This window comes from Kogia breviceps, chromosome 6 (genome assembly GCF_026419965.1).
Source record: "Kogia breviceps isolate mKogBre1 chromosome 6, mKogBre1 haplotype 1, whole genome shotgun sequence".
Lineage (NCBI taxonomy): Eukaryota > Metazoa > Chordata > Mammalia > Artiodactyla > Physeteridae > Kogia > Kogia breviceps.
This window is the reverse complement of record NC_081315.1, coordinates 125,842,602-125,855,977: the sequence shown is the minus strand read 5'-3', so window position 1 is coordinate 125,855,977 and position 13,376 is coordinate 125,842,602. Positions and strand designations below refer to the sequence as shown.

The window sequence follows — 13,376 nt, the reverse complement described above, 5'->3', positions numbered from 1 at the left end:
AGGGTATCAGTGAATGTTAACAGGCAAGGACAGAAAAGAAAAAAATAGGCAAGGACACGATATGGTCAAATTAGCATTTTATAAAGATATTCTCTGGATAAACTGGATTCTGGGAGAATAGAGAGGGGAAAACCATTTAGGAGATTATTGCAGTCAGCTAGGTGAAAAATGGTGATTATCTGGGAATACAAAGGAAGAGGAGATATATTTAAGTGATATTAAGGAGTAAAAATTGTATTGGTTTGTTGATAAAATGGAAAGCCAAGGATAAAGGAGAGGAAAGACTTTAGAATGATTCCTAGGATGGCAGTATCATTCACTGATAAGGACATACAAGAAGAGAGAACAAGGCCGGGTGGAACATTAAGGTCCTTTCCAGTTTGTGGAGTTTGAGGTGCCAATTGAACATGCACACAGAGCAACTTGGTAAGGAATAGGTCCCTGGTAGGAGAGAGATCTGGGTTGTACCTTAAAATTTTAGAGTCACACAGACAGAAACTGAAGCCATGGGAATGGCAAAAATAGCCCAGGTAAATTGTGTGGAATAAAAAGAGATCTTAAGATGCAACCTCAAAATATAAAGTGTTGGTTGAGAAAGAGTTGCCTGTGAAAGAGCCTGAAAAGGACATTCAGAGAAGTAAGAGAAATATCAAGAAAGAATAAAGTCAAGAAAAGAAAAGGAGAAATTTCAAAAAGGGAGGAGTCAATGGTCTGGAATGCTGTAATGACATAAAATAAGGGCCAAGGGGTGTGCACTGGATTTGACAACAAAAAAATTCATCAACGAGCTTAGTAAGTAGTTTCAGTGGAGGGGTGAATATGAAAGCCCCACTGAAGCAGACTGAGGCTCTAACAGAAGATAAGAATGAGGAGACAGTATAGATTACTTTTTCAAGAAGCCTGGCTATCAGGGGAAGGAGAAAGATTGAGTAGGTTCTAGAAATGCCAATAGAAGCCAGGGACATTTTTTTTCATTTCTTAAGATGGGAGAGACTGTATTATCTTAATGTGAAGAAGAAAAGATCCCACCTCAGCCAAATAAATAATTAAAAGGGAGATATGGAGATAGGAAAAAAAATCTTTATATGTACCAAATTCTTGTAATTTCAAGCCTTGCTTCTCTTGACTGAAACTGTATGTGTTTATCATTCTCTCTCTATAATTTAGCATCCTGCCTAGGTTATAGTGGGAATTCTAATACATGTTGAATGAATAAGTGCATGAAAGAATTTATAGAAGTAAGTAAAGTAGTGACAGATAACACTGAAAAGGAGAGCACATAAATTGGGAGAGTTATTGCTTGCTGGTTTATTTCCCCTGTGGAGTAATACCCAGGTCATCTGCTGGAGGCAAGGGAAGAAGACTACAGGAGAACGATTCAAGATCCAGTCACTGCCACAGATGAGGAGGGAGTTGACTGAGGTACACAAAAGTCTTGCCAGGCAGCGCAAACAATTCAGTTGAAGCTGCAAACCGTGCGTGTGTAATAGCTCCTGGAACAGCACAGGAGTTATTTTATTTGCAACAGGTATTAACTGGATAGAGAATGTAGACAAACCAGGAGGGGATTCCAACTTGGGGAAAAATGGAGGCAACAACTGACTGAAGTTGTCTCCCAGCTAAGAGCTGATACTGTGGGAGAAAATGAAGGAGCTGAGAGGATGAAAAGTTGTGGCCGGAGAGCAGCATGTTAAATTTCACAGAAGGAACAACTATAGTAGTGACGAACCACAGGTTACAGCCCTGGACGTAAGTGCATAAAGTGTAGAGGTAAAGATTATGAGAGATGAGGAGGTTAAGGTACCATGAGGCCAGAGTGACAAGGAGCTTATCCACATGGACTTTGAGCTCACACAGAATGATGGCAAGACACAGAGCATGACGGTGAGCCTGGTGCCATGATTTTCCGTGATAGACGGTAGATAATGATGATGAAGTTGGCTGGAAGGTTACAGCCAAATGGAAATGGTCTCCAAGGAAAAGATTTTCTTTAAAAAAAAAAAAAGGGCAGAAACATAATGGATGTGGGAGTGGGGAGCTGAGATAATGCACACCCGTCTTCCTCTGTGGTATGAGGGGTATAGGAGTTGAGAAACCTCCCATTCAAATTGCTTGAGGGAGACATTATTTGGGGGAAGAGACCCAGATTTAAAAAGATAAGACAGAAGATGGAGTCATAAATCCTTCATGCAACATCATTCAACTGCCACTGATGGCTGTCTTGTTATTAATGAGAATCAGCAAGTTGCACTCACCATTATTTGGTAGATACCTCCCTGTACACTGCTGTAACTCTACAGTCTTTTCAGAAGAAAATCAACCAGCCATCTCAGGTACAAAATCCTAAACCATAATTTAACAGGTCTTAATATTTCTAAAATTTAGAGGCTTATGGTTAAAACAGAATGAAGTAATCTCTGTAGGCAAACTTTACAATTCTCCCTCATTCCCCATTCACTGCTAGGGATTGGACAGTAACCTTAAGAATTTCCTGTTGCTCTTTCCATCTGTCCCTCACATCCTTCTCTTACATGGCCCTAATAGGGACTAATAGGGCTAACGTGGGACTTCCCTGGTGGTCCAGTGGTTAAGAATCTGCCTTCCAATGCAGGGGGACGTGGGTGCAATCCCTTGTTGGGGAACTAAGACCCCACATGCCACGGGGCAACTAAACCCACGCACTCTAGAGCCCACGTGTTGCAACTACTGAGCCCGCACGCTCTGCAGCCCATGCACCACAACTAGAGAGCCCATATGCCACAACTACTGAGCCCGCACACCGCACCTACTGAGCCCGCACGCTCTAGAGCCTGGAAGCCACAGCTAGAGAGAGAAGCCTGGCAGCACAATGAAAGACCTCGCATGTCACAACAAAGATCCTGCATGCTGCAACAGACCCAATGAGCCAAATAAACAAATAAATAGATAAATATTTCTTTAAAAATTTTAAAAACTTTATTTTCTATTTCCCAATGTCCTGTTCAAATCTGTTAGATACATCCCTCCCCTGACCCTGAATGAACTCTTGGGCATGCTCTATAGTTTCTCTCCTGAGCTTTAGTTAATAAGAGGTTCTCTGGTCACATTCATGCACAATAATAGTCTCTTTTTAATAATGAGTATGTTTGGGCTCACTAATAATCAAAACTGCACATTTCACACTAAGTTAATGTTTTTTCCTGCACCAGCCAGGGCATGCTCCAGATTGGAAGCCTGCAGTGGGGGCAGGGACAGATATGGTGACCTTCTTCTCTCTTCACCTTTCTAGCTACCCTCTATACGCCCAACCCACCCAACACACATATTGAGTTTTGGCTTAGGACAGCACCAGGTTTGGGGATGAGAAGGAGTGAGAGTAAAACAAAGGAATGGTTTTAGTTAATGGCATAGCTGACACCTGGCTTTTGTTTTTTCTGCACGTGGCAGATGTTTAAAGATGTTCTTTCTCCTATGGGAGCTGTCATGTTATCCACCCACATTTCTACCTCTTGAAATTTTTCTCAGTGGCCTATCACCATTCAAGACCAAAACAAAAATATAATGGGTCCCTATTGTGTGTCATGCACTGTACCAGGTGCCAGGATATTTTACCCAAAGCCCTGGCAACCCAAAAACACAATGCAGAAGGACATATTAGAAAAATAAATGAATATTCAGTATCAATATCCTACTAACCTTAACTTTTCAGCTGTATTTGGTCATGAAGTCTTACTTTACAAGGTAATTGCTATTGTAAAAAAGGGATACATCATTAATAGTCTCATTTCCCAGATGTTATTTGATATATGCTCTAAATTACATTACATTCAACACAGTGTGCACTTTGAACTTTTAAGCGGAAAAACTATCTGCAGACAATATGCATTCTAATCTTTGAAATAAATGTGCCCACAATCATAGTTTAAGACACAGTAAGTATGCTTATCATGCTTTAATGCAGCTGAATTTCAGGAGAAGAGCTAAGGAATTTATAGAAACTAGAGAAACTGTGATGGTTTGGCATTAATGTAGTTAAGTGACCTCTTGAACTTTAAACTTCCACATCACAGTAGGAAGCTGGTTCTAAGATAAGAAGCAGCATAAATTCTCTCCTAAGGACAGCCCTGAATCTCTGATTGCCTAGAGGCTCAATCAGCTGGAGACCATGGCGTTCGATGGTACTTGGAAGGTAAACCGAAACGAGAACTATGAAAAGTTCATGGAAAAGATGGGTAAGGGCTTAATACTTTAATGGCTTGTTCTTCTGTTTCTCACAGACATCTTTCTAACTCCTTCTAAACCTTAAGGCTTAGAGAATGACACCTGCTGTGGCAGTGCGGCTCAGGAATGGTTGATGGTTCAGAGTAGCAAAAACCACATTCCCACTTCTTACATTGGAAAGAATACACTGTCTCACCACTGGAAGAAAAGATTCTTGGGTGCTATTCTCTGAAACACAAAAAACATCCAGATACGTTTCATTCACATTAACTGTTGATTCAAAATTGACAGTTTTTTTGTTTGGAAAGTAAAATATGGCAGTGCGTAATGATAACTTCCAGACTTTAAAACATTAAATTCTAGGGAATGGAAAAGCAAAGTCCATAAAATAAAGCAATTAAAAAGAGTTCTATCAAAAGTCACAGGTCTGAATAAATGAGACTTAATTCTCTTTTCCTCTGACTTACAATAAATTTGACTGTAATGTTAGCTAATTTTCTCGTTTTTGAGACAGTCGGAAATGCCACAAAAAACAAAGAGAATTATGAAGCTCAAAATTTTAAAGCCATTATGGAAAGCAAAAGGACATTAAAGAAAAAAGAGTACCATACATGTGGAATTAAAGTTGTATATCCTTATAAATATATAAATATACTTTTAAAATCCTTCACTTGACACTCCTGGAATTTGGTTTACTTAACACTGAAACAAAAATATTGATAATTTTTAAAAAATTACTCAGTTCTAAGATTCAACAATTCTTGCTTCATTTAATTTTTCTTAAGTTTTGGAAAAATAGCTTTACATGATTGAGCCTGAACTTTTTCTACAGAAGCAATCTGATTGCTCTTGTGCAAAGGCAACGCTATCAGGTTTTCTTCCCCCCTCAAAATATTAATTGATTAACTAGTTAAAACAGAACTTGGAAAAGTAAGCATTTTAAAACTTTATTTCCTTAAATCTCTTTCCCTTTGCAGGTATTAATGTGGTGAAAAGGAAGCTTGCATCTCATGACAATTTGAAACTGATAATTACACAAGAAGAAAATAAATTCACAGTCAAAGAATCAAGCACTTTTCGAAACATTGAAGTTGTGTTTGACCTTGATGTCACTTTTAATTATAGCCTCGCAGATGGAACTGAACTCACTGTAAGAAATTTTTTATAAGCAGTGTATTCTTGATTTTTCTACACAATACTAAAATAATCTCTGCTTTCTGTCATTGGATGGTTTAATTAATGTAGGCCTCCTTCATTTACTGAAGCAGCCAATAGAGTTTATCTATATTATATATCAAACAAGTTAGTTAGCAGAGTATTTAAATATAATGTTTTGATTTTCATACACATCTGTAAAGGATTAAACAATAAGAATTAGAAAAATATCTTTGAATGACTGAGTATACACCTCTTCATAAAGAAAACTAAAGTTCAGTGTTTTCAACTTTACATATCTGACAGTAACAAAAGCTTTTAGAGTTATCTAACTTAAACATAATAGACATTTAGTTAATGTAACTGAAATAATACAATAAATGAATAAATTAGTAAATGAATGTGTGACCAAATGGAAAGGTCTAATGCTACAATCTAGGTCATTGGGAATTCAACATTTAATATTTGAAATAAAATTTTATGGAGTCACATTTTTCAACTGATTTTTGAAAAACTTTTCTGCCCTTAGAATTTTTCTGGTTAAATTAAACATGCTTCCAATGACAATTACACTGTCAAATATTTTATCCATTGTGGTTATGCTTTAATTACTACAATTACATAAATTAAAACAAGCACAAGCTTGTTAGCTTCTCCATGAAACTAATATGAACTATGACTAAATTTAGAACACTCTTTTTAATGTGAAAGGTTTAGAAAAAAGAAGCCCTGATTATCTGCCTTAAAATCTGGCATTTGGAAACAACTGAGTGAGGACAGCATGATGGTTACAGCGCATACTCTAGAGCCCAATAACCTAGGTTCAACTGTGGCTTTGTGACTTTAGGTAAATTACTGTATTTCAGTTTTCTCATCTGTGAAATGGAGATAATATTTACTTCATAGGGTCATAGTGAAGTTTGAAGAAGTAGATCTGTAGGCCTCAAAACAAGGCCTGACACATGTAAGACCCTAAAAAATGCTATTTTATTATTTTTTAAAAATTTTATATAGGGGTCTTGGAGCCTAGAGGGAAATAAACTTGTTGGAAAATTCAAACGGGTGGACAATGGAAATGAACTAAATACTGTCCGAGAAATTATAGGTGATGAAATGGTCCAGGTGAGTGGTTATTATAGTTATTTTCCAAAGACGAAAATAATCACATAGCAATGATTTTATTTTGGGGGTTGTTGAGTTATATCATCAGTAAATAGACTATTACTTTTCTCAATCTTACTGATTTTTAAAATACAGATATTTTCTGATGCCTATTTATTGAAGAAAACATATATGTCAATACATTGAGCCTATTTTAACTAAAAATGTGACTAAAAATCAAAACGTGTTTTTAAATGGATGTATCCTGTATCTGTATAAAGTGTTGTTATCAGGTACAAGAAAAAAAAAACTATAAACTTATTTCAAAGCTATAATACTACTAATATTTTTCTTAATTTAGCCTTTAATCTTAATGGCAAATTCTTCTATGTTTGTTAACACGGTTCAGACTTATATATATGAAGGAGTGGAAGCCAAGAGGATCTTCAAAAAGGAGTGAGCATTGTTCCTGGAGCAGAGCCCAGAACACATATTAGATGGAAAATCTATACTGAACCAGAACTTATTTTCCTCTCCTCACCAAGTATAAAGTTGCTGACTGATTAGTCCTTTTATGAACATTAGCCAATGGTTTATATTTCCAGTCTTGCTAAAGCAAAACACATAAAAGCTAATCAGGATTTAATTTGTTTTACATTCTCTAAGATGTACATTTATTGGTGTTCTAAAAGAATCTGTGACATTTTAAAAAACAGATGAATAAATATTGTTCCCACATTGCTTTATAAGTCACTTCTCCTTAAAAAAAAAAAAGCTATGCAGCATATGCATTGATAGATGGTTTTGGGTTTTTTCCCACATTTGGTAAACTAAAAACATACATTGCATGGAGGTCTTTAAAATCTTGTACTAGTGGTAAATATTTTCCTTAGTAACATTTATTATAAAAATAATATATATTCAACCAGAAAATTTAGAGATAAAAAAGCAAATGAAAAATAAATATTTCCATAAACCCATAATCCAGAGATAATCACTATTCTGATTTTAATAGATATCCTCCCAGTCCTCTTCTCCCAGTGTGGATTTGTATATTTCCCCGTACATACCACTTTGAATAATCTGATAGGAAACAAACGATGTACTAGGGTAAAGAACTGTATTATATTTTTCTACATTGTCAGTGATTCCTAGACCTGGGTAAGCATCAGGATCATCTGAGAAATTTAAGAAATGTTTGCATGCTTAATCTCCACTATTATCCTATTAGATCAGAATTTCTGAAAATAGAACCAGGGATTTTAGAAAACTCTCAAGTGATTCTGATGCAGCAGGTACACTAACCAGTCTTTGAGAAAAAGTGGGCTATCAGATACCAAAAGTGTCACCTTCAAGTGTCATCCCCCCTTTACTCATAAACACATACACTGACAGATTTTCAGGGCCTCAAAAGTTTTCTTTCACTCATATGGTCATCACATGATATACTATTTTATGTATTTCAAGCAATTGCATTTTAGGTGGTTGTGTATTACAGGGCACAGAGGGTGGTCAATTTTTTAAGCATTTAACTCTACAGACTTTTGTTTTGACTAATTATTTTTCACACTGGTGAAGGTAACAGCTAATATTTATATAGTTCTTACCAAGTTCCAGGTATCATTCTAAGTTGTATATAAACATAGCAGATACATTACAATGTGGGAAGAAAAATGTTTGGCGTACATGATGAAGATGAATAGATTAGAGAATATGTAATCTTTTGCAAAAACAAGAACTTAAATCCACTGTTCATTTTATAACTTCATTAAAAACTTCACACTCGGGCTTCCCTGGTGGCGCAGTGGTTGGGAATCCGCTTGCCAATGCAGGGGATACGGGTTCGTGCCCCGGTCCGGGAAGATCCCACATGCCGCGGAGCGGCTGGGCCCGTGAGCCATGGCCGCTGGGCCTGCGCATCCGGAGCCTGTGCCCCGCAACGGGAGAGGCCACAACAGTGAGAGGCCCGCATACCACAAAAAAAAAAAAAAAAAAAAAAAAAAAAAAACTTCACACTGAAAATAGTAATTATTTAGATTTTTCACACACTTTTTTTGTTTTGTTTTGTTTTTTGTGATACGTGGGCCTCTCACTGCTGTGGCCTCTCCCGTTGTGGAGCACAGGCTCGTGACGCGCAGGCTCAGCGGCCATGGCTCACGGGCCCAGCCGCTCCGCGGCATGTGGGATCTTCCCGGACTGGGGCACGAACCCGTGTCCCCTGCATCGGCAGGCGGATTCTCAACCACTGCGCCACCAGGGAAGCCCTTTCACAGACTTTTTAAAAATAAAGGTTCAAAGTGCTTCTACCTCTCTGATCTTATCTACGTATGTGAAATAGGAAAAGGGCAGGTACTAATCTCACCTGAAAGTGGAGAAACTAAGGCACAGAGAGGTTTATTAGCTTGTCTAATGTTGTACAGAGTCCATGAGGAACACAGGAATTAAATGTAGGTCTTGACTTTTAGTCCAGTACATTATGATCTATGCTATTACTCAGCCTATTATAAACAAAAATATCTTAAGGAAAAAGAAGTTCCTTAATTCCTTAGTGGCACCCAAGAATAGCACTCCAAATGAGTCAGGTCAGACTGTAAAATAATGACAATTAAGTGGTTAGGCACTTACCTATTTCTAGCCTCACCACAGGCTCACTTTTTTTTTTTTTTTTTTTACAATGTATATCCTTTCTAGCATTAAATCTCCACTATTTATTAGTATTGGAGAGCAGCCTATCGTTTGCTAAGTGACTACCATTGCTATAACCCCTCTTTGGGAAACTGACCTTGATATCACGCCAATTTGATTGACCAAGAGAGGGTGCCTGACCCAAGAGCAGCCAATCTAACACAGTTTGGCCAGTTTATGTTCCTTCTCTGTGCAGAAGGAACAACACAATGAACTGAACCTAGAAGAACCTCCCTTTAGGGAGTCTGAATGTGAGAAATACACAGTAATTGGTAGAAGGAAAAAGGTTTACGGAATTCCCTGGTGTCCAGTGGTTAGGACTCCATGCTTTCACTGCTGAGGGTGCGGGTTTGATCCCTGGTTAGGGAACTAAGATCCCGCAAGCCGCGCAGCACAGCCAAAAATTAAAAAATAAAATTTAAATTAAAAAAAATTTTTTAAAGGTTTAAAGAGGACAAAGAGGGCAGGCAGTAAGTAAAAGCCATGAGTATGTGAAGCTATGAACAAGTAGGAGCCACAGGGTAAATTGCAGAATAGAGGAGCAGTTAGAAGCAGCTGGGGTAGTAAAAGCTGAAATATTTACACATGAAATACGGTATCTGGGGTCTCCTTCAAATTGCTTCCTCCCCAATCTAGGGTCAGGGAGGTAGTGGGGAGGAGTAGAGAAGAAACAGATTGGTCACAAGTTGACAACTATTGCAGCGTTGAAAAGTGCCCGACCCATACTGACACGTGATAGGTTCATGGGGTACCTAATAGGAACATGGCAATTCATTAAACTTTTCTCCCTACTTTTGTATGTATTCGATATTTTCCACAACAAAAGGTTAAAAATTTTAACACATTTCATTTCCATTGCTATCACCTTGGTCAGTCACCATTTATCCTTCCCTTGATTACTGTAATAATCCCTAAAAAGCATCCTACTTTCTTTCTACCTTCCTTACTCCGCCCCCTTAGTCTCTTTTTCAACACAGCGTCAGAACAATCCTTTAAAAATCTAAATCAGATCATGTCACTCCTTTACACAAAGTACTGCAACATCTCCCATTTCATTCAGAGAAAAAGCCTATGTCCTTACAATGGCCTGCAAGATCCTATGTGATCAGATCCCCTATTACCTATCTGACATGTGTTCCTGTTTTCATGGAATATCTGGAGGAAGATGTTTCAGGTGGAGGAAATACCCTGGAGCAAAGGCCCTAAGGCAGGAGCAAGGCTGGTAAATTTGAAGAACATGGATTACCTCATAAGAGCCCCCAAGATCATCCAGAGATGATCAAAAACAAGACCGATGTTCAGGAAATACAGGCTGACTCAGTCTTTCTAGAACTCAGGAATGATGTGGTTAGAAAAAGGAATGGGTTTTAGAATAACATAGACTTACCTAAACACTTATCTTTCCAGTTACTAACTAAAATTCAAGTTCTGAGCCTCAATTTTTCTCACTTGAAAAACAGGGAAAACAGCAATGATTTTCTGAGAGTGTTGTCAACTGAGGTATTATATATAAAACATCTAGCACAGTGCTCACCACATAGCTGGTACTCAATAAATGTTACTAAGTAATACGAACCTGTGCCCTACTCTGCAAGAGAAAACAGAGCAAAGTCTGGCTTAGGTAAATGGGAAAACTTTTCTTAAAATATCCCTCACAGGGCCTGTGTGGTCGATGGAGCCTTGGCTGGTAGAGCTTTGGGCAAGTCACTTCACCTCTTTGGAATTTAGTTCAATCATCTTTAAAATGAGTTAACTGGACCAGATGATCTCTAGTGCTAAGAACTAGTGCTGAGATTCTGTATCTGAATAACAGTCAGTGACTCCTCCTTTAAGTAGCCCCTTGGGTATGCATCACAGGGAGGTATTGCAATGACAGAGGGTGGGGTGGGGAGAAGGGATATCTTCTAAATTCTGAAGCCTGGCTTGCTTCATGGGTGTGTGACCTGTGCAGGCTCAGAAGGGCTGTGTGCTTAATTTAATGCTCTGATGCTAGTGTCTCAAAATTCTCAATAAATTTTGAACAGGAAGACCTGCAAATTATGTAGCCAGTCCTGTTCCTAGGAGATGACTATGAATAAGTAAGTATAAAAGATATTTTCCTCTGATTCATTAGAGACTGGCAGTAAGACATCCCTGGTCACCTGAAGAGAGGTGACTAGGTGGGTAAGATAGTTGTCTAGGATAGAACTGAAGTGGGAGGAGGTTTTGTGGGGATCGGGAGGGAAGGATGATGATGGATGAACATGTCAAAGTACAGCTGACCCTTGAACAACAGTAGGGGTTAGAGGCACCACCCGCTCCCCAGTCGAAAATCCAAGTATTACTTTACAGTTGGCCCTCCATATCTGCAGTTCTGCAACCATGAATTCAACCAACCAATCGCTTAGTATGTATTTATTGAAGAAAATCTATGTATAACTATAGCATAAGACTGCCATCTACTGGTTAATGATATGAATTCTTTCAAAGATTTCTAATGCAAGGTCTTTGCATTTCAGTATCTAGAGGGTTCCAGAAAGGTTTGACATACTATACTGTACAGTTTGAAATAATTATTAAATGCTTCCTCAGTTCCAACTTCCAAAATAATCAGAGGTAATACAAAGACTCCTTTTCTGTTTTCCTCAACAATTCCCTAAGGCTGCTTTCATTTGTTCAACAAAAGATAACTTTTAAAAAGTACTATGTGCCAGGTATCAAGTATTCAATGATGAATGCCATTGGTAGAGATATTCAGGTCATTAAGAACTTCACCAAATAGATTCAAATTCTCAGGTTCATCCTGGGTCTGAATCAGAATACCTAGAATAGCATCATCTTCAAAACTGGATGGTCATTTAGGGGTAGGGTTATGCTTTCATTCAATATGAAATGCTTTGAAGAGCTTTGGGCAAGTCACTTCGCCTCTTTGGGACAATATGAAGGGCTAACATGCACAGTGATGTTCAGGCCCAATGACCAACATTCAGGCTACTGGCTTGAACAGACATTATTGGAGAATTGACTGGAAAAGAAGAGTAAGCAAGGCTGTGATAGAAGATGAAGGAAGTTAGGGGCATGGAGCAAACTAATAGTCACAGATAAAGAACAGTTTTCCAGGGGGCTTCTCTCATCCATAAGCATCCCCACTGAGAATTCCACTAGAATAAAGGGTTACCAGAATTCCTCTCTTCTACAATATCTAGATTACCAGGAAGAAAAGAGGGAACTTAAATACTCATCCAGCCATTAGTGGTTAGGACCACTGTGAAAGGAGAAGAGTAGTAGAAATCTAAAGAAGGGTAAAGAAGATCTCTCAGGATCTCTGCCCAGTTTTAAGGCCACATCCCTCATATTACAGGTAGCGTAATGGTTCTTTTCAAATAATTCTGATATACTCACTACACTGACTGTAGAAAATATCTGAGAGCCAAAGAATAATACTCTCCCTCCACTCAAAAACAAACAAAAAGTCCTTTAGGTAAACGATTATATACTCAATGCCGTTTCTTGTTTTGCTTTAGGTAATTTTTTAAACATCAAGATAACAAGGATATCAAAGGACATAAATGTGACACTGAACTTCCTCTCTTTAACATGTCCTTAGGGCAGAAAAACCTGAGTGAGGATGGGGCTTACTTCACACTCCAGACCCCACTGAGTATTCATCCTGCGTTCCCAAAGCACAATGTACTCACCAATATCATACCATTCTTCTGCCTTCAGTTTGCGTGCCTGTCTCCTCTAGTCTGTGAGCTCTGTGAGGGCAGGACAGTCTGATATCTATACCCCTCCCACAACTATACCCCTTTAACACACAGTAAACATTAATAATTGCAGTGGAGTAAATAAATGGGGCATGCTGGACAGTCTCAGACTCAGCAAGCCAGCCTTCCCATCCTATATTCTGAGAACTTACACACAGAAGCTCTACTGAAGGAATCAGCCCCTGCTGTTTTTATACACAGATAACCTTATTCTGAACCAGATCAACACTACCTTGGCCATAACAGATTAGGGCACTTGCTCCAAGGGCCGTCAATCTATATATTTAAGAACAGCCTATGAGAACTTTATTCAAGACCAATAATTCCAATTAGCTAAACCAGTTAGGGTCTGATTCTTGGGAATTTGACTTCAATACACAGAAAAAGTCATCAACTAGTAATGATGGTTTCAATGATGGGAACAAAATTTGCCACTCCAAAATGTATCTCTTTGGCATTATGATTAATTTAGGCTGATTATCTTTAAGA

General features: G+C 38.3%; 1 protein-coding gene and 1 long non-coding RNA gene across 8 annotated transcripts in view; one reads left to right on the top strand and one right to left on the bottom strand.

Moving 5' to 3' along the window:
* LOC136794402 (uncharacterized) overlaps nt 1–13,376 on the bottom strand; it is a 70,329-nt gene that overhangs the window by 40,466 nt on the left and 16,487 nt on the right. The gene's annotated exons all lie outside the window — the stretch shown is intronic.
* Nucleotides 4,145–6,916, top strand: FABP2 (fatty acid binding protein 2). Its single transcript, XM_059066198.2, has 4 exons — nt 4,145–4,211; nt 5,178–5,350; nt 6,370–6,477; nt 6,866–6,916. The coding sequence occupies exons 1-4, from the start codon at nt 4,145–4,147 to the stop codon at nt 6,914–6,916; spliced, it is 399 nt and encodes a 132-aa protein (XP_058922181.1).